The sequence below is a fragment of the Scyliorhinus canicula genome, chromosome 4, assembly GCF_902713615.1.
Source record: "Scyliorhinus canicula chromosome 4, sScyCan1.1, whole genome shotgun sequence".
Classification (NCBI taxonomy): domain Eukaryota; kingdom Metazoa; phylum Chordata; class Chondrichthyes; order Carcharhiniformes; family Scyliorhinidae; genus Scyliorhinus; species Scyliorhinus canicula.
Genome location: NC_052149.1, coordinates 232,849,476 through 232,870,252, shown reverse-complemented (window position 1 = coordinate 232,870,252; position 20,777 = coordinate 232,849,476). Strand labels below are relative to the sequence as shown.

Sequence of the window (20,777 nt, the reverse complement as noted above, 5' to 3'; positions counted from 1 at the left end):
ATTTGTTTATGTTAACATGCGGGCTAGGGCAGCACGGTGGCACAGTGGTTAGCATTGCTGCCTACGGTGCTGAGGACCTGGGTTCGAATCCCGGCCCTGGGTCACTGTCCGTCTGTAGTTTGCACATTCTCCCCGTGTCTGCGTGGGTTTCACCCCCACAACCCAAAGATGTGCAGGTTAGGTAGATTGGCCACGCTAAATTGCCCCTTAATTGGAGAAAATAATTGGGTACTCTAAATTTTTTTTTAAATGTTAACATGCGGGCTGATGTCTGGGCATGGTGGGAGGATGGGATCATTGTTACTGTTATGGGGTTTGAGATATGAAATGAAATGAAAATCGCTTATTGTCACGAGTAGGCTTCAATGAAGTTACTGTGAAAAGCCCCTAGTCGCCATATTCCGGCGCCTGTCCAGGGAGGCTGGTACGGGAATCGAACCGTGCTGCTGGCCTGCTTTAAAAGCCAGCGATTTAGCTCGGTGAGCTAATTGATTGTTATTGGGTGTAAATTCGGGAGAAATATTGTGAAAAAGGAGAATAAAAATATTTTTTAAAAATGTGTTTTCCACCATGAAGACTGATGCAAAGTATTTGTTTAACTCCTCTGCCATTTCCTGGTTCCTCATTATTTCTCCAGTCTCATTCTCTAAGGGACCTATGTTCACTTCGGCCTCTCCCTTCCTTCTAAAGTATTTAGGGAAGCTCTTTCTGCCTGCATTTATAATACTTGCTAGTTTACTGTCTCCCTCTTTATTTTTTTGGTCACCTTTTGTTGGTTTTTGAAACTTTTCCCATCCTCTGGTTTACCACTAATCTTTGCCACATTGTATGTTTTTTTCTTTTTCAGAGTAATACTGTCCTCAACTTCCTTGGTTAACCACGGTTGCTTTATCCCCTTCCTAGAATCCTTCTTCCGCACTCGGATAAATCTTTGGATATATTCCAATGGAAGTAAGCCAAAATGAAGTTGGTTCAATAAGGTGGAGATGAACCATCTAGGCACATCCTGGTGTGGAACAGGATCGTACAGAATGTTCAGGGTGTGAACTGTCCAGTCAGGGGGCAAATGGAGTCTAAGGTGAGGTTATCCACTTTGGTAGGTAAAATAAAAAGACAGAACTTTCATTAAGTGAAAGCTAGTAAATATGGATGTCCAGAGGGATTTTGGTGACCTTGTAGAAGTTAACATGCAGGTTCGGCCAGCAATTAGAAAGGTGAATGGCAGATTGGCTTCTGTGGTAAGTAGTTTGAGTACAAGAATAAAAAGGCTGGATTCTCTGCCAGCGGGATGCACCGTTTTGCCGGCAGCCCGGGGGTTTCCCGACGGCGTTGGGGCTGCCCCACAATGGGAAACCCCATTGAGCAGCCGGCAAAACAGAACATCCTGCCGGCGGGGTGAAACAGAAATGTGGCGCGGCGGGACGGAGAATCCGGCCCAAAGTCTCTCCGCATTTGGACAGGGCTTTGGTGAGACCAGGCATGGAGCATTGTGCACAGTTTAGGTTCTGTACCTAAGAAGTGGGTGTCACGAAAGCTTATTCAATTGATCCCTGGGTTGAGAGAGATCGATAAATAGTAATCTTTATTGTCACAAGTAGGCTCACATTAACACTGTAATGAAGTTACTGTGACAATCCCCGAGTCGCCACATTCCGGCGCCTGTTCGGGTACACAGAGGGAGAATTCAGAATGTCCAATTCACCTAACAACACATCTTTCAGGACTTGTGGGAGGAAACTGGAGCACCTGGAGGAAACCTACACAGACACTGGACTCCGCACCGACAGTGACCCAAGCCGGGAATCGAACATGGGTCCCTGCCGTGTGAAGCAATAGTGTTAACAAGTGTGCTCCCGTGCCACCCTAGAATAGGCCTATACTTTCTGCAGTTCGGACAAATGAGAGATGCTCTAATTGCAGCCTATAAAATTATTAGCGGCCTGATGAGAGGCCTGTTCCTGCAGACTGGAGAGTCTGGAACTAGAGGGCCCCATCACAAGACAACTGGGGCGGTCATTTTGAACAGAGAGAAAAAAAAAATGTCTTCACTCAGCCGCTTCTGAATCTTTGGAATTCTCTAGCCCAGAGAGCTGTGGATGATCAGTCGACGAGCATCAAGGCTGAGATGCGCAGGGAATCAAGGGTTATGGAGATGAGACAGGGTCGAGGATCAACAACGATAACTGAAAGATGCAGCAGGTTCGAGGATCCTTATGTCCTACTCCTGGTCCCGTTTCTTATGTTCTGATGGAAGAGCAGTCCTGATTTCCACTCGGATCACCGGGCCCTCACAAAGGCAGCAGGGCAAATTTGTTTATGAAATAAAACAAAATCACAGAATGATAAGTTTTTATTTACAATCACCTGACAAGCCTGTTCCAGACATTGCTGCATTGGTGTGCTGTGCCCACATGCAGCTAACGGTATCACCATTGCGCCATTACAGCGAGCTAATGATGGTTCTGTTGCGCAATTGTTGCACGTACTCCTTGGCCTGGTCAAAGCCGGTGGTCGTCTTCTCCACTGGGGGTCTCCCTTCCACCAACTTGACAAAGTAGTGGCAATAGACTCTGTCCATGATGCCAAACATACCTCTGCCATGGTAACGAATCCTCTTCAGATACTGACCCTTACTCGAGAACGACTCGGCTGAAAGGGGGTGGGGGGGAGAGAGAGAAGGAGCAAGAAATTAAATGGAGCCTTTGGGGGGATGGTCTACTTTAGGCATTTTCAAAGTCGGGGTCACGACCCACGGGTGGGTCGCGGGTGGGTGTCGGAAGTGTCGCGGCGCTCCTGATTGCGCAGCTTTGTGCGCAGCAGCCGGCTTTTAACAATGCCGGGTGCGAGCGGCCTTCATACTGACGGCCGCGACCATATACAGAAATGCTGGCGCACTGCGCATGCGTGCCAATCAGCGGAATGCGCCTGCATTCTGTTATATGGTCACGGCCGTCATTTTGAAGGTCACTACTACTCGGCATTGTTAAAAGCCGGCTGCTGCGCACGGATGTGCGTAATCGGAGATGCAGGAGAAGATTGTTTTTTAAAATTAATGTAATCTTCCTGCCTGAAGGGAGGCGGAGAGCTGGTCCCGCCTCCCAAACGCTAACGTCACGTGCTTGGGGTGCGATTGCGATTCCTCCATTTTGCCAGCAGCAAACAAGGTAAGAGAAAATGGCGGGTCGCGGAGGTTGGCCGGCGTTGGTCCTGAAGGTCGGCTGCGTGGGTCCCGAAGGGAAAAAAAGTTTGAAAAACACTGGTCTACTTGTTCCTCCCTGCCTTCGACTTCTGTGCCTCAGGGGATAAGCAACCTTGCCTCTCAGCCGAGAGGTTCAAGTCCCACTCCAGGTCTTGAGCATAACGATTTGGGCAGTGAGGTGCTGAGGGAGTGCTGCACTGTCAGAGGGGCTGTCGTTCAGATCAGATATTAAACCAAGGTCTTGTTTGCCCTCTTAGGTCAATGTCAGCCCATGACACCATTCGAAAAAAGAGTAGGGGAGTACTCCCCAGAGTCCGGTTAATATTTACCCCCCTAATCATGAAGAACTGATTACCTGGTTATTATCACACTGCTGCTTGAGGGAGCTTGCTGTGAGCAAATTGGCTGCTTTTCCCGAATTGCAAAAATGACTAGACTTCAAAGTATTCAATGACTGTAAAGTGCTTTGAGATCCCAGCAGATCAGAAAAGCAGGATATAAATTCAGGTCTTTTTTCCGTTTCAAACAAGTGGTGCAATGGTAATGTCACTGGATGGTAATCCAGAGGTCTAGGCTGATGCTCCGGGGACATGGTGAGCCTCACGTCTGTTGTGGGTAAAGTCTTGGAGAGGATTATAAAAGATACGATTTATAATCATCTAGATAGGAATAATATGATTAGGGATAGTCAGCATGGTTTTGTGAAGGGTAGGTCATGCCTCACAAACCTTATCGAGTTCTTTGAGAAGGTGACTGAACAGGTAGACGAGGGTAGAGCAGTTGATGTGGTGTATATGGATTTCAGTAAAGCATTTGATAAGGTTCCCCACGGTCGGCTATTGCAGAAAATACGGAGGCTGGGGATCGAGGGTGATTTAGAGATGTGGATCAGAAATTGGCTAGTTGAAAGAAGTCAGAGGGTGGTGGTTGATGGCAAATGTTCAGAATGGAGTTCAGTTACGAGTGGCGTACCACAAGGATCTGTTCTGGGGCCGTTGCTGTTTGTCATTTTTATAAATGACCTAGAGGAGGGCACAGAAGGATGGGTAAGTAAATTTGCAGACAACACTAAAGTCGGTGGAGTTGTAGACAGTGTGGAAGGATGTTGCAGGTTACAGAGGGACATAGATAAGCTGCAGAGCTGGGCTGAGAGGTGGCAAATGGAGTTTAATGTAGAGAAGTGTGAGGTGATTCACTTTGGAAAGAATAACAGGAATGCAGAATATTTGGCTAATGGTAAAATTCTTAGCAGTGTGGATGAGCAGAGGGATCTCGGTGTCCATGTACATAGATCCCTGAAAGTTGCCACCCAGGTTGATAGGGTTGTGAAGAAGGCCTATGGTGTGTTGGCCTTTATTGGTAGAGGGATTGAGTTCCGGAGCCATGAGGTCATGTTGCAGCTGTACAAAACTCTGGTACGGCCGCATTTGGAGTATTGCGTACAGTTCTGGTCGCCTCAGTATAGGAAGGACGTGGAAGCTTTGGAACGGGTGCAGAGGAGATTTACCAGGATGTTGCCTGGTATGGAGGGAAAATCTTATGAGGAAAGGTTGATGGACTTGAGGTTGTTTTCGTTAGAGAGAAGAAGGTTAAGAGGTGACTTAATAGAGGCATACAAAATGATCAGAGGGTTAGATAGGGTGGACAGTGAGAGCCTTCTCCCGCAGATGGAGGTGGCTAGCACGAGGGGACATAGCCTTAAATTGAGGGGTAATAGATATAGGACAGACGTCAGAGGTAGGTTTTTTACGCAAAGAGTGGTGAGGCCGTGGAATGCCCTACCTGCAACAGTAGTGAACTCGCCAACATTGAGGGCATTTAAAAGTTTATTGGATAAGCATATGGATGATAATGGCATAGTGTAGGTTAGATGGCCTTTAGTTTTTGACTTCCCATGTCGGTGCAACATCGTGGGCTGAAGGGCCTGTACTGCGCTGTATCGTTCTATGTTCTATGGGTTCAAATCCCACCATGACAGCCAAGAAGAATTTAAATTCAATCAATTAATAGATGTAGAATGGAAAGCTGGGAATGCCCTTTAGTGATGTCAGCTGGTCTGGCCTATGTGTGAATCCAGATCCGCTGCAGGGTGGCTCACTCTTAAGTGACCTCAAGTTACTCAGTTCAAGACCTGGATTGTCCTGAGATCAGGAAATGTGTCAGATAAATATAAATGAACAGTACTGGTGATCACGAAACGGCCCGGCTGCCATGAGGTGACCGGGGTTGGTCGTTACCTATGTACAGGTTCGATCTGTACTCCAGATTGTGGTTTCGCACTGCCGTTTCTTGAGCTTCCAAAAGAACCTGAAGGAGGCAACAAGCAAACACAGATTGGAGAAAATACAGCACACCCAGCAGAACAGGTCAAAACCCCCAACTGCGACAAGACAGAGAGAAACTTGAATTTACACACCACCTTCCACAAGGCCAGGGAGTCGCAAAGCACGTTCCAGCCGATGAAGCACTTTCGGCCAATTTGGGCACAGCAAGCTCCCACAACAACCCTCTGCTAATCTAGGGCAGCACGGTAGCACAAGTGGCTAGCACTGTGGCTTCGCGGCGCCAGGGTCCCGGGTTTGATTCCCTGCTGGGTCACTGTCTGTGCAGAGTCTGCACGTTCTCCCCGTGTGTGCATGGGTTTCCTCCGGGTGCTCCGGTTTCCTCCCACAGTCCAAAGATGTGCAGGTTAGGTGGGTTGGCCATGATAAATTGTCTTTAGTGACCAAAACGGTTAGGAGGGGTTATTGGGTTACGGGGATAGGGTGGAGGTGAGGGCTTAAGTGGGTCGGTGCAGACTCGATGGGCCGAATGGCCTCCTGCACTGTATGCTCTTTATAACCTGAAAATTTGTAGCACCTTTAATATGATGCGAACATCCCAAGGACTGATTGGAAAACAGAATCAGAGGCCAGGCCTCACCACGAGATGTCAGCAGCAGAAGCTTGGATGAAGAGGGAGGTTTTGATAGTGGAGAGAGAGGTAGCGAGGTTTCGGGGGGGGGGGGGGGGGGGGGGGGGGGGGGGTAACGGGACGGGGGACTTCCAGAGATTAGCAGCCTGGGAGCTGAAGGCACGGCTGTCAATGTGCAGCGAAGGAAAAGTCGGATGTATAAGAGACCAGAGCTGGAGAAGAGAAAGATCCCAGAGGAAGTGGGGTTATTGAAGGTCACAGAAACCAAAATGAGAGAAAGATTGTATCATCTGGTGTTAGCAGAGGGATAAATATTGGCCAGAATGTCATGAGAATTCCTCTGTTCTTTAAATAATGTTTCAACCCAAGAATATTAATTTTAAAAAATATATAGTTTTTTCCAATTAAGGAGCAACTTAGCGTGGCCAATCTACCTACCCTGCACATCTTTGGGTTGTAGGAGTAAAACCCCGCAGACACAGGGAGAATGTGCAAACTCCGCATGGACAGTGACCCAGGGCCGGAATCAAACCCAGGTCCTTAGTGCCGTGAGGCAGCAGTGCTAACCACTGCGCCACCCCAAAGAATATTCGTTAATAATATCAAATACTATTCCCCTTGAGAGGGGAGATGGGCCTTTATTCAATGTCACATCTGGCAGTTCAGCACTCCCTTGGCACTGAACCTGATTGGTTGCCTAGATTTGGTGCTCGGGACTCTGGGGTGCGTCTTGAACTGTCAACTTTGTGATCCGGGGGTGAGAGTGCTCCCCAAAGCCAGAGCTGATGCCAGGAATGCCTCCACAACTAATTCTGACCATTGCTACACCTACACTTTTGAATGTTGGTGAACTTATTTCCAGGTATCCTTCAGTCTTAACCCTCACCTTCCAGCCGATATCATCGGGCTGGGCTAATTTCTCAGCTACTGCCATCTCTTCAAGGAGGAGGCCACTCAGCCCCTCAAACCTGTTCCGTTGCCATTCAGTTGGATCATGGCTGACCTGCATCTTAACGCCATTCACCCGTCTATCCTCCATGTCCTTGCTGCCCTCATAAAACAAACATTTGATGATCACGAGAATGCCAACTGACCGAGCGATTTCCATTCTCTCTGCAGTACGACAGGCAGTTTCCGAAACAGCTCGCTTACATCGGAGCCAGCAAGTCAGGGGATGACATTTCGCTCCAAACTCTTGTGTGCAAAATCCTGGCTGACACTCTTGAGTGCAGCACTGGGGGAGCCCCGCACTGCTGGAGGCTCAGTTTCTCAACTGAGATGTCAAACCGAGGCCCTAGCTGCACTCTCTAGTTACAATCGACGTGAGCTTAGTCCGGTTTCCACTGGTTAAATGTGCGATGACACATGAGAAAAATCTTTGCCGTGGGCTGCCCTTAAACATCTTGGGCGCGATTCCCAAAAATGGAGACTAAATGTTCGTGCCGTCGTGAACGCAGTCGCGTTTCACAATGGCGCAAAGCGGGGACAACCGATTCTGGCCCCCACAGGGGCCAGCACGGCACAGGAGCGGTTCACGCCGCTCCAACCTTACATCCTGGCGCAGACTGGGGGCGGCATCAACCCATGCATGCGCAGTGGCGAAGCACCAACCGGCGCATGTGCGGTACACTCGCGGAACGCTCCGGCCCCGATGCAACATGGCGCGGGGGTTCTGGGGCCGGAAGCAGAACAAAGTAGACCCGGCAGCAGGGGGGGGGGGGGGTGGGGGGCGCCGATCGGTGAGTCCCGATCGCAGGCCAGACCCCATCGGAGGGTGAGGGAGCGCTTTTCCCCATTTCCCGTCGGCAGCAACCGGGGGTGAACGGCGCCGGCGGGACTCTGCCGTTTCCGCGCGGCCGCTTGGCCCATACGGGCTGGAGAATCGGCGGCCCAGCCATGGACAGCGGCCCACGAAGGCGTTGCACCGACCGCGCTGGCGCAAATTGCGCCGATTCTCCGCACCTCGGAGAATCACGCGGCAGCGTTGGGGCAGCGTGGCGCAGTTGAGGCGATTCTCCGGCCCGCCGCGGGGCTCGGAGAATCGCACCCCTAGTGTTAGAATTAGACTCCGAATGAGATATTAAACCGAGGCCCTGTCCATGAGCAGGTGGAGGAGAGGGGGGGGGGGGCGGGGGGGGGCGCGCGAGAGGGTCCTCCCCAATGTCCTGGGCCGATATTTATCCCGTGTCCAACATGGCTAAAAACAGGGAATCTTGTTATTTTCATATTATTGCTTGCGAGATCTTTCTGTGCACAAATTGGCCAGCGTGTTCCCTACACTGCAACAGTCACTACACCTCAAAAAGTACTTTATTGGCTGTAAAGTGCTTTGGGATGTCCGGGAGGTGGTGGAAGGTGCTATAGGAATGTTTTCTAAGTGGCAGTGTTTAGAAATCAGCCCATCAGGCAGCTTAATATCACCAGTTGTTTAAACCCCCCCTGTTCTTCAATTGATTCTCTTACCTCCAGCATAACCTTGGCTCCCTTTTTGTCATTGAACTGCAGCTGGGCAACTGCTTGGTCAAAGGTCATCCCTCTGATCTGCAACAAGAACGTTCAGGGGTAAAGTCTTTTACACAGCCACACGCACGTCATGCAGCAACTCACAAAGGCTCCTTCGACAGCACCTTCCAAACCCCCAACCTCTGCCATCCAGCAGGACGAGGACTGGACGTTCCGCTCACCATCCTGACTTGGAAAGATATCGGCCGTTCCTTCACTGTCGCTGGGTCAAAATTCTGGAACTCCCTCCCTAACAGCACGGTGGGTGCACCTACACCACATGAACCGCAGCGGGTTCAAGAAGGCAACTCATCACCACCTTCTCAAGGGGCAATTAGGGATGGGCCATAAAGGTTGGCTTATAAATAAATACATTTTTATTTTAATTTTCAAAAATCCAGGAGGAACATTGGGAGCAAAAAAAAGCACATCCTTCGAGGATTGGGGAATCACTGACCTGGGCTGTCTGCTTCTTCCACTTGGGATCTATCCCATCCGGAGTGAATCTTTATTTTCGGGATGGTTATAAACCGGATTATATGCCGATAACGAACAGGAGACCCTCTGCTCCGTGCAGCCTGCTCAGTTGACGTTTTTATTGGGTTGGTGAGACACTCTTTGGAAAATGTGTCCCCCCAATGAGGTAGAGGAAGAGGGGGATCCAGCGGGACAGATCCTCAACACCCCCCTCCCCCCCCCCCTGGACTCAATTCCCTGGGCCACTGATTGTGTTGCTTGCGGGAAGCGCTTTGCAGTGGGGGCTGAGGGAAGTCGGGGGGGGGGGGGGGGGGGGGGGGGGGGTGTTATTACGGCTCCGAAAGGAGGAAGAGGAGAGGTTACAGGCGATAAAACCAAATATTTATTTCCGTCTTGTTGGGCCTTTCCACAAGCCGGGGGGAGGGGGACCTTTAAAAGAAGGAGCCTGAACTCCTGGTCACTTTGTAAGGGGATTACTGACTCAGTCGGCCAGCTCGTCCTGGGGCCCAAAGGGTTAGCGCTACTCATGCTGACTAAGGAGTGAGACCAGGCAAGCCCCCGAATCTACAATGACAGGGGGACGTCCCGGAGATGGGAGGGGTTGGGGGGGACGAATCCCGGGCAGCGGTGGTAGGGGCTGGTTTAGCACAGTTGGCTAAACAGCTGGCTTGTAATGCGGAACAAGGCCAGCAGCACGGTTCAATTCCCGTACCTGCCTCCCCGAACAGGTGCCGGAATGTGGCTACTAGGGGCTTTTCACAGTAACTTCGTTGAAGCCTACTCGTGACAATAAGCAATTATTATTATTATTAAGAATGGGGCTGCGGTGCTGAACCTCTCTGTCAAATCCCCTATCAGTTACTGTCACCGAACCACTTGATTTCGGGTTGTATAGAAGGAGAGAACCCCAGGTCCAAACTCTTGAGGGGAATATAGGCTGACTCTTCACATCACATTACCACAATATCCAGAAAATACATCTTATCATTTACACCAGGTATGTTACCAAAATAACTATAAAACACATTACCATTTACGCCAGTTATGTTATTGAAATAAACCACGGACACAGCATTTTCACCCGGTACATTGAATCCCTACAGTGCAGAAAGAGGCTGTGCGGCACATTACGTCTGCACAGATCCTCTGTCAGAGTACCGTAACTAGGCCCACTCCCCCGCCCTATCCCCGTAACCTGCACATTCCTGGACACTAAGGGGCAATTTAGCATGGCCAATCCACCCAAGCTGCACATTTGTGGGCTGCGGGAGGAAACCAGAGCACGCGGAGGAAACCCACGCAGACACGGGGAGAACGTGCAGACTCCACACAGACACTCACCCGAGATCGGAATCGAACCCGGGTCTCTGGCACTGTGAAGCAGCAGTACGGCCCACTGTGCCACCAATGCCACATTACCACAATCACCATAGAACAGCCATTTACCATTTACTACAAAAACCATTGGATCGTGAGACACAGGAGCAGAATTAGGCCGTTCAGCCCATCGGGTCTGCTCCGCCATTCAATCATGGCTGATATTTTTCTCATCCACATTCACCCGCCTTCTCCCCGTAACCCCTGATTCCCTTATTAATCAAGAAAATAAGACTTACCATTTTTGCCAGGTACCACATTTTGTCCTTGCTGTATTTGATTTGCCTCCTGCAGTGGTAAACCTCCTGTTGAAGCATAAAGAGCCTTTTACAATCAAATTTGTAGCCATCTAAGATGGCCACTAACGAACACAAAATGGAAGACTGCAAAGAGTGCAGGGAAAACGGACATGTTAAAGAGCAAACAGCTTGCAGAGCAATTATGCATTGAGACAATTGCAGAAACCGGTTTCCCGACAGCTGCAGAGATCAGGCAGCGCTGTAAATGGAAAGCCGTTAGCATATTAATGAGGTGATACCGGGCCAGTCCCAGGTACAATGGACACAAATTAAGTATCAATCGATACATTCACTAGCAGACCAGACACGGTGGAGCCAGAGAAGCCCAGGACAATAAGTCCTAAGAACCGCCCCAGCGATCAAGGAACGGCCCTAGGATAGGGGGGTTCAAACCATATCGATTGGGAAAAGGCCCAATCGATCCCCAGCAGGTGAGGGAGGCCGCCCAAAGGGGCGCGGACCCCCTGGGACCTATAAAAGAGAGGTCCCACACATGGTTCAGTCTCCTGTCTCCGGCCTCCGACTCCAGCCTCCAGACCCCAGTCTTCTACATCAGCCGTCGAGCAGCAGCCGCCAATACGTGAGTGCCTAAACAACGACCGCTACCTGAAACCGGCATTACTGACACCCTTGCCGACTGATAGCGATCCGAAGCCTGCAGACCAGACCAGAACAAAGGCCTTGTTCCCTGACCTCGCAGTTCCTTCTTAGCTAAGTATTAGTTGTTTAGTGGTAGAAGTAAGTTTAATCTTTAGCGTGTGCATGAGTGTTATTATAATTGTGTTATAATAAACTCTAATTGTTTTGGACTTACTAATTGGTGTACAGCTTTATTGCTTTGAACTTGACCTTGATACTTGTGACGGTGTCTTTACGGCACCTGGCGACTCCAGAGCTTAGAACGTAAAACAGAGTCAAGTGAGTGTTAAACACACTCACCCAAAACGAGCAACAAATTCTCCACCCTCGCCACAATACCCAGGCTGTGGCTGGTACAACGGGACCATAGGGCACACTCTGCCTGCTCTTCAACAGGATTTTAAACAAATTATTTCACGGGATGTGGGCCTCTTTGGCTAGGCCAGCATTTGCTGCCCATCCCTAACTGCCCTCGAACTGAGTGGTTTTCAAGGCCATTTCAGAGGGCAAGTTAAGGTTCAACTACATTGCTGTGGGTCTGGAGTCACATGTAGGCCAGACCGAGGATTATATCAGATCAGTCATGATCTGATTGAAAGGCGGAGCAGATTACTTCTGCTCCTGGGACTTATGGTCTTTTGGGAGTCCCGAGCGAAGTGTCATAAATACAAGATAATCACTAATAGATCCAGTTGGGAATTCAGGAGAAATGTTATCCAGAGAATGTGGTTGAGGTGAACGCTACAGATACATTTGAGGGGAAATCAGACAACCATCGACTCTATTCACACTGATAGGATGAGATGAAAGTAGGAGGAGGCTCATGTGAAGCATAAACACCAGCATCGATAGGTCGGGCCGAATGGCCAGTTTCTGTGCAGTACGTGCATTGTAATTTAAGATCAGTCGTAGCAAGGGGTATAACCCACCACTGGTCTGCGAGGCTCGTGTGGAAGCTGTGGAGGGTAAAGCACTCGGTTCTTCCTCTCCCAGGTCTTCGCAGGTAGAGTGAGGCTGGTGTGTATGTGGGACTGGGGAGCGATGCTGCATGATGCAAGCAATCTGTGAGGGGAAGAATGACAAAGTTACATAGGAAACTGGAGCGGGAGCAGGCCATTCAACAAGGTCACAGAATCCATACAGTGCAGAAGGAGACCATTCAGCCCATCGAGTCTGCACCAACCCTCTGAAAGAGCACCCTACCCAAGCCCACTCCTCTTCCCTATCCCCGGAACCCCACCTACCCTGCATATCCCTGGAGACTAAGGAGCAATTTATCATGGCCAATCCACCAAAGCTGCACAATTTGGGACTGTAGGAGGAAACTGGGGGAACCCGGAGGAAACCCACGCAGACACGGGGAGAAAGTGCAAACTCCACATAGACAGTCACTCAAAGTCGGAATTGAACCGGGTCCCTGGCGCGGTGAGGAAGGAGTGCTAACCACTGTGCCACCATGTCGCCCATGGCTGATCTCAACGCCATTTTCCCGCGCAATCAATGAGGTCATCTCTCATTCTTCTCGACTCGAGAGAACACAGACCCAGCCTCCTCAATCTCTCCTTCGAGGACAATCCCAGGTATGAGTCTGGTGAAGCTTTGTTACACTCCCTGTATCGCAGGTATATCCTTCCTTAGTTAAGGAGATCAGAACTTCGCAGTACGCTATGGAAAAGGTCATTTCCTTCCCTGTGTAGCTTCTTTTTAAAAAAAAAATATTTTTATTCTCCTCCTTTTTCACACTTTCATCCAAATTTAAACCCGCCAACAAACAATCAACAGGAACAAATACAATGTCAATCCCCTGGCCAACAATTCCTCCCTCCCACCAACCCCCAAACAACCCTCAACATTTTAAATACAAGAAATTCAAAGAAAAGGAATCAGGAATCCACCATCACCCCATACATAGTCACCAACAACATACATAGCCAACCCCCACTCCCCAATCCCACCCCTCCTTGTGTTCGATGTCATCCAGCTCTTGAAAGTGCATAATAAACAAAGCCGATGAGTTGTAGAACTCTTCCATCCTTCACCTCAACTCAAACTTCACCTTGTCAAGTGTTGAAAACTCCAGCAGCCCCCCCCCCCCCCCCCCCCCCCCGGCCAGGGCACAGGGAGGAGAAACTGACCTCCATCCCAACAGGATCTGTCTTCGGGCGATCAGCGAGGCGAAGGCTAAAACATTTGCCTCCGCACCTGCTTCCAACCCCGGCTGATCCGATAACCCAAATATGGCCTCCAGAGGACCAGGCTCATATCTCACATGTACCACCATCGAGATTACCCTGAAGAGCTCCCTCCAATACCCCTCCAGCTTTGGACAGGACCAAAACATATGAACATGGTTTGCAGGGACCCCCCCCACACACGCTCACAAACATCCTCTACCCCCTCAAAGAGTCGGCTCATCCTCGCCTTAGTGAGGTGTGCCCTATGTATCACCTTCAGCTGTATCAGCCCCAACCTCGTGCACAAAGTTCAAGCATTCACCCTCCGGAGCACCTCACACCACAACCCTCCTCCATGCTCCCTCCCAACTCTTCCTCGCATTTTGTCTTAATCCCCTCCAGCGGTGCCTTCCCTTCTCCCAAAATAACCCCATAAATCACCACCACCACCCCCTCTCCACTCCCCCTATCGTCAGCATCTACTCCAACAATGTGGAGGCCGGCTCCACCGGAAGGCTCTGTATCTCCTTCTTAGCAAATTCTCGGACCTGCATATACCTAAACATCTCCCCTTGCCCAATCCATAGTTAGCCCCCAGCTCCTTCAATCCTGAAAACCGGCCCCCCAGAAACAAATCCTTTCGTGCCCTAACTCTCTTCTCCTCCCATCTCCGAAAACCTCCTGGCTCAAATCTATGGTTCCCCTGATTTGGCATTGACCCACCCCCAGCCTAAAATGCTGTCTTAACTGCCTCTAGATTTTCAACGTCCACCGGACTCCCCGAGTATTTCCCCGGGGCCATTGGGAGCGGCGCTGTTGCCAACGCCCTCAGCCCTGACCCACTGCACAGACTCTCCTCCATTCTCACCCACTGGGGGTCCCCCCTCTAACCCAGCTCCTCACCGTCTCAGCATTCGCTGCCCAGTAATAATATACAGTAGTCCCCCGTTATACCGCGCTCCGCAATACGGTTCGCGATATACGGCGGGGGGGCTTATGGACCCCAACTGTCAGCTTCCTTCTCCGGATCAAAGTGAGCCGGCCGCTGAAATTGACACTGCCAGCTGATTGGAGGGAGAGAGCAGCCGGCAGTGTCAATTTCAGCAGCCGGCTCACTTTGATCCGGAGAGGGAAGCTGCTCTCTCACTGAAACAATCAGCCGGCCGCTGAAATTGACACTGCTTTAATTAGATCCACGATGGGGGTTTTAAATTTATTTAAAAATCTATGCTGGCGCTTCCCATTGTGAGTCTACGGGGGTCTGACCTCTCCCTCCGCCCCCCCGTAGACTCACAATGGGAAGCGCTAGCATAGATTTTTAAATAAATTTAAAACCCCCATCGTGGATATCCGCGGCTCGGATACAACGCGGGTGGCTGTCTTGGACCCCAACACCCGCGTTATAAAGGGGGACTACTGTAGTAAATTCGGGAGACCCAACCCCCCTGACTGCCAACCCTCTCTGCAACAGCATCTTCCTAATCCTCGCCACCTCCTCCTCCCCCCCCCCCCCCCCCATACCACCCCCACCCCCACCCCCATATAAACAAGGTAATCACCTTTTCAACCTGCTTGAAAAATGCCTTTGGCAGGAAGATTGGCAGTCACGGGAAAATAAACAAAAATCGAGGCCACACATCCATTTTAATTGCCTGTACCCAACCTGCCAGCGACAGAGGGGGACCATCCCACCTTGCTAAGTCCACCTTCATCCTCCCCACCAAACATAAATGTTATACCTACGGAGCCCTCCCCCCAATCCCGTGCCGCCTGCACCCCCAGATATTTAAAGTGAGTCACCGCCCTACCGAATGGTAGCCCCCCCCCCCCCCCCCGCTCAAGACCCCTGAGGGGCTGGTTTAGCACACTGGGCTAAATCACTGGCTTTTAAAACAGACCAAGGCAGGCCAGCAGCCCGGGTTCAATTCCCGTACCAGCCTCCCCGAACAGGTGCCGGAATGTGGCGACTAGGGGCTTTCCACAGTAACTTCACTGAAGCCTACTCGTGACAATAAGCGATTTTCATTCATTTTCATTTCATTACACCACAAAATATTCACTTTTACTCCCCGTGTAGCTTCAACAGCTGGTATATTCTGTCAGTTTTTGACGAGCTGTCAAGGTGCCTGCATGGTTGTGGGAGGGGAGTTTATTTGTAAGATAGCTTTTTACACAAGCACCAGTGTAAGTTTGAGATGGGCAGAGTGGGTGGTTTAGTGTGCCGCAACACCCTCCTGCGTTGGAACGTCATTGCCACACGTCCTACTCCAAACATTTGCACACAGAATCCTGGTTGACATTCCCGGTTACCGTGCCAAGGGAAAACCGCTCGGTCAGAGACACCATACTCAGGCTGAAATGTTAAACTGAAGCCCTGTGAACCCTCTGAGGTGGATGTAAAAGCTCCCACAGTCACTATTTCATCGGACATTGTGGGCACGATTCTCCCAGAGAGGGAGAAATCGTAAGGCTGGCATCAAATCCGGGCGGGTTTGACGCCAGCCTCCCCCTCCCCGACCGATTCTGGTCCCCGGTCGGGGCTAGCATGCCGCCGCCGTAAACTCCGGCATCGCGGGCTTAACGAATTTCGTTAAGCCCGCTTGCCAGAGTTTGCGCCGGCTGACGCGACACATGACGTCAGCCGCGCATGCGTGGATTGGAAGACTCCAACCCGCGCATGCGCGGATGACGTCATCGCGCATTTGCGCAAAACCCGCGCATGCGCGGGCCGCGATGCCCCTCAGCCGCCCCGCGAAGTGATACAGCGGGGCGGCGGAAGGACAAAGAGTGCGCGGGTATCGGACCCGCTGCCCGGGATCGGTGCCCACCGATCGCGGGCCCATGGCACCCTTGGCACGGCCGTGGTTCTGCCGTGCCAATCGGTGCCATGGTTTTAAGAATCGGCACTTTACGGCCGTTTTTACGAACGGCCCGACCAGGTGTGTTTGCCGTTCGTAAAAACAGCCGTAAAGGGCTCGGAACTCGGCCCATCGGCCAGCTGAGAATCGCTGCTGGCCGTAAAAAAACGGCGGCAGCGATTCGTATCGGGAGTCGGGCGTGGGGGGGGGGGGGGGGGGGGAGAATAGCGGGAGGGCGTCAGACTAGCGTGGCCGTAAAATTTTACGAACCCCGCTATTCTCTGCACCGTCGTGAGTGCGGAGAATTGCGCCCTGTGAGTCCGGTTCCCGTGGTCTAATTAGCTCAATCACAACCAGCTGTAAAGAAAAAGAAATTGAGCGGCACGGTGGCGCAGTGGTTAGCACTGTTGCCTCGCGGTGGTGCAGTGGTTAGCACTGCTGCCTCACGGTGGTGCAGTGGTTAGCACTGCTGCCTCGCGGTAGTGCAGTGGTTAGCACTGCTGCCTCGCGGTGGTGCAGCGGTTCGCACTGCTGCCTCGCGGCGGTGCAGTGGTTAGCACTGCTGCCTCGCGGCGGCGCAGTGGTTCGCACTGCTGCCTCGCGGCGGCGCAGTGGTTCGCACTGCTGCCTCGCGGCGGCGCAGTGGTTAGCACTGCTACTTCGCGGTGGTGCAGTGGTTAGCACTGCTGCCTCACGGCAGCGCAGTGGTTAGCATTGCTGCCTCACGGCGGGACATTGGTTAGCACTGCTGTCTCACGACGGCACAGTGGTTAGCACTGCTGCCTCATGACGCCGGCGACCCGGGTTCGATCCCAGCCGCGGCTCACTGTCCGTGTGGAGTTTGCGCATTCTTCCCGTGCCTGCGTGGGCCTCACCACCCACAACCTAAAAAGATGTGCAGGCTAGGTGAATTGGCCACGCTAAATTGCCCCTTAATGGGGGGGAAAAAAAATTAAAAAGCAAATTAACTGGCTGGCATCAGATTGCAGTTTCTGGGATCTTGCTGTGCACACACTGGCTGCTGCAATTTCCGACATCAGATCAGTGGCTGTACATTCCCGGCTGTAAAGCGCTCTGGGACAGGCCCAGGCTGAGAAAGGCGCTATCCAAATGCACATGGTGTGTGAGTGGAGCCTTACCCGCAGTGGATGTGTGTCAGCAGCTTCCTCACAGCAGCGGCAGCAGCACCTTCAACACACAAACACACAATCAAACTGGGCCAAGGAACAGAGTGTCGGCAAGAAGATTAGAGCCAGAATCTGACCTGTCTGCAAGGGAGCCGCCATCTTCCCGCCTCAGCCCCAACCAATCACACACAGCACAGCGATCACTCTGCACTCCATTACAATGCCTGCTGCCCTGCCCCTTCCACAGGGTGCTGCATATCCCTAACTCTTTATTGTATATCGCAGCCTGGCTAATGTATATCACAAACTCTTTATTGTATATCACAGCCTGGCTAATGTATATCCCAAACTCTTTATTGTATATCACATCCTGGCTAATGTATATCCCAAACTCTTTATTGTATATCACAGCCTGGCTAATGTATATCCCAAACTCTTTATTGTATATCACAGCCTGGCTAATGTATATCCCAAACTCTTTATTGTATATCACAGCCTGGCTAATGTATATCCCAAACTCTTTATTGTATATCACATCCTGGCTAATATATATCCCTAACTCTTTATTGTATATCACAGCCTGGCTAATGTATATCCCAAACTCTTTATTGTATATCACAGCCTGGCTAATGTATATCCCTAACTCTTTATTGTATATCACAGCCTGGCTAATGTATATCCCAAACTCTTTATTGTATATCACAGCCTGGCTAATGTATATCCCAAACTCTTTATTGTATATCACAGCCTGGCTAATGCATATCCCAAACTCTTTATTGTATATCACATCCTGGCTAATACATATCCCAAACTCTTTATTGTATATCACAGCCTGGCTAATGCATATCCCAAACTCTTTATTGTATATCACAGTCTGGTTAATGCATATCCCAAACTCTTTATTGTATATCACAGTCTGGTTAATGTATATCCCAGGCCCTTTATTGTATATCACAGCCTGGCTAATGTATATCCCTAACTCTTTATTGTATATCACAGCCTGGCTAATGTATATCCCAAACTCTTTATTGTATATCACAGCCTGGCTAATGTATATCCCTAACTCTTTATTGTATATCACAGCCTGGCTAATGTATATCCCAAACTCTTTATTGTATATCACAGCCTGGCTAATGTATATCCCAAACTCTTTATTGTATATCACAGCCTGGCTAATGCATATCCCAAACTCTTTATTGTATATCACATCCTGGCTAATACATATCCCAAACTCTTTATTGTATATCACAGCCTGGCTAATGCATATCCCAAACTCTTTATTGTATATCACAGTCTGGTTAATGCATATCCCAAACTCTTTATTGTATATCACAGTCTGGTTAATGTATATCCCAGGCCCTTTATTGTATATCACAGCCTGGCTAATGTATATCCCTAACTCTTTATTGTATATCACAGCCTGGCTAATGTATATCCCAAACTCTTTATTGTATATCACAGCCTGGCTAATGTATATCCCTGGCTCTTTATTGTATATCACAGCCTGGCTAATGTATATCCCTAACTCTTTATTGTATATCACAGCCTGGCTAATGTATATCCCTAACTCTTTATTGTATATCACAGCCTGGCTAATGTATATCCCAAACTCTTTATTGTATATCACAGCCTGGCTAATGTATATCCCAAACTCTTTATTGTATATCGCAGCCTGGTTAATGTATATCCCAGGCTCTTTATAGTACATCACAGCCTGGCTAACGTATATCCCAGGCTCTTTAATGTATATCATAGCCTGGTTATTGTTTATCCCAGGTTCTTCATTGTGTACCACAGCCTTGTTAATATATATTCCAGGCTCTTTATTTTGCACCACATCCTGGTTAATGTATATTTCAGGCTATTTAATGTATATCATAGTCTGGTTATTGTATATCACAGCTTGGATAATGTATATCACAGCCTGGTTATTGTACATTCCAGGCTGGTTTATTGTATATCACAGTCTGGTTATTGTATATAACAGGCTGGTTATTATATATCACAGCCTAGTCATTGTACACCACAGCCTGATTATTGTATATCACAGCCTGGATAATGTATATAATAGGCTGGTTATTGTACATTCCAGGCTGATTTATTGTATATCACGACCTGGTTATTGTATATAACAGGCTGGTTATTGTATATCACAGCATGGTTATTGTACATCACAGCCTGGTTAATGTATAATCCAGACTCTTTGGTGTTTCTCATAGCCTGGGTTATTGTATATCACAGCCTGGATAACGTATACCACAGCCTGGTTATTGTATATCACGGGCCGGTTCATGTATATAATCGCCTGGCTATTGTATATCACGGGCTGTTGCTGGGTGAAGGTGGTTGGGGTTTGCTCTCGCGATTTATGTCCGCGCCCGGGGCTCATACCCCAGAAACTGGCAACAAACTGGATAAAGATACACAACGTTCCAGAGCCCGGAGAGAGAGGGAGAGAGAAAATAGAGGGAGAGGGAGAAAAAAAGAGGGAGAGAGAGAGAAAATAGAGGGAGAGAGAGAGAAAATAGAGGGATTTAGAGAGGAAATAGAGGGAGACAGAGATAGAATAGAGATGGAATGGAGAGAGAAAATAGAGAGACAGAAAAAGATAATAGAGAACACACTGAGAGGAGAGAACATAGAATTTAGAGGATAAAGAGAGAGAATGGAGAGATAGAGAGCGAATATATATGTGTATAGAGAGGCAAATAGATAGCAAGAATTGAGATATAGTGAGAAGAGAATAGAGTCAAGAAAGAAGAGGGAGAGAATAGAGAGAGAGAGAGGAGAATATATATAAAGAGAGAGAATAGAGAGGAAGAATTGAGAGATAGAGATAATAGAGAGAGGGGGCAAACAGAGAGCGAGAATAGAGGGGAGAATAGAGAAATAAAATAGATAGAGGGAGAGAATGCGGAATGATAGAAAAAAGAAAAAGAATACAGGGAGACTGACAGACAGATAGATAAATAGAGAAGGAAGGAACCTATTCTAAAGCTGGTGACAAGGACATGGAGAGATAGAATGGTATACACAGAGTGAAAGGCAGAGGGAGAGAGACTGAAAGAAAGAGAGAGCTGGAAAAATAGTGATTGAGGCAGAGAGATAGAGGGTGAGAGAAAGAGAGAGGCTGAGGTATACAAATGAAAGGAGAAATAGAGGTAGGGGATATACACAGGGGAGAAAGGGGGTTTTCAGGGTGGGAGCAATAT

General features: G+C 49.4%; 1 protein-coding gene across 1 annotated transcript; it reads right to left on the bottom strand.

Annotated features, from left to right (window-relative positions):
* Window positions 1–2,334: 2,334 nt before the first annotated feature.
* On the bottom strand, window positions 2,335–17,804 carry mrpl22 (mitochondrial ribosomal protein L22). The gene is made up of 7 exons (XM_038796253.1): window positions 17,703–17,804; window positions 17,578–17,626; window positions 12,336–12,468; window positions 10,708–10,773; window positions 8,576–8,653; window positions 5,437–5,506; window positions 2,335–2,649 (listed from the first exon to the last, which is right to left on the bottom strand). Exons 1-7 carry the CDS (start codon window positions 17,722–17,724, stop codon window positions 2,441–2,443), a joined length of 627 nt encoding a protein of 208 aa, XP_038652181.1. The 5' UTR covers window positions 17,725–17,804; the 3' UTR covers window positions 2,335–2,440.
* Window positions 17,805–20,777: the final 2,973 nt, after the last annotated feature.

Bases quoted from the DNA above. Each gene is read 5' to 3' on its own strand.
- mrpl22 (XM_038796253.1), bottom strand. From the start codon at position 17,724: ATGGCGGCTCCCTTGCAGACAG. The intron at 12,469-17,577 runs GTAAGGCTCCAC...TTCCCCTCACAG, and splicing joins CTGACACACATCCACTGCGG to ATTGCTTGCATCATGCAGCA. The intron at 2,650-5,436 runs GTAACGACCAAC...ACCCCCTTTCAG, and splicing joins CAGATCGAACCTGTACATAG to CCGAGTCGTTCTCGAGTAAG.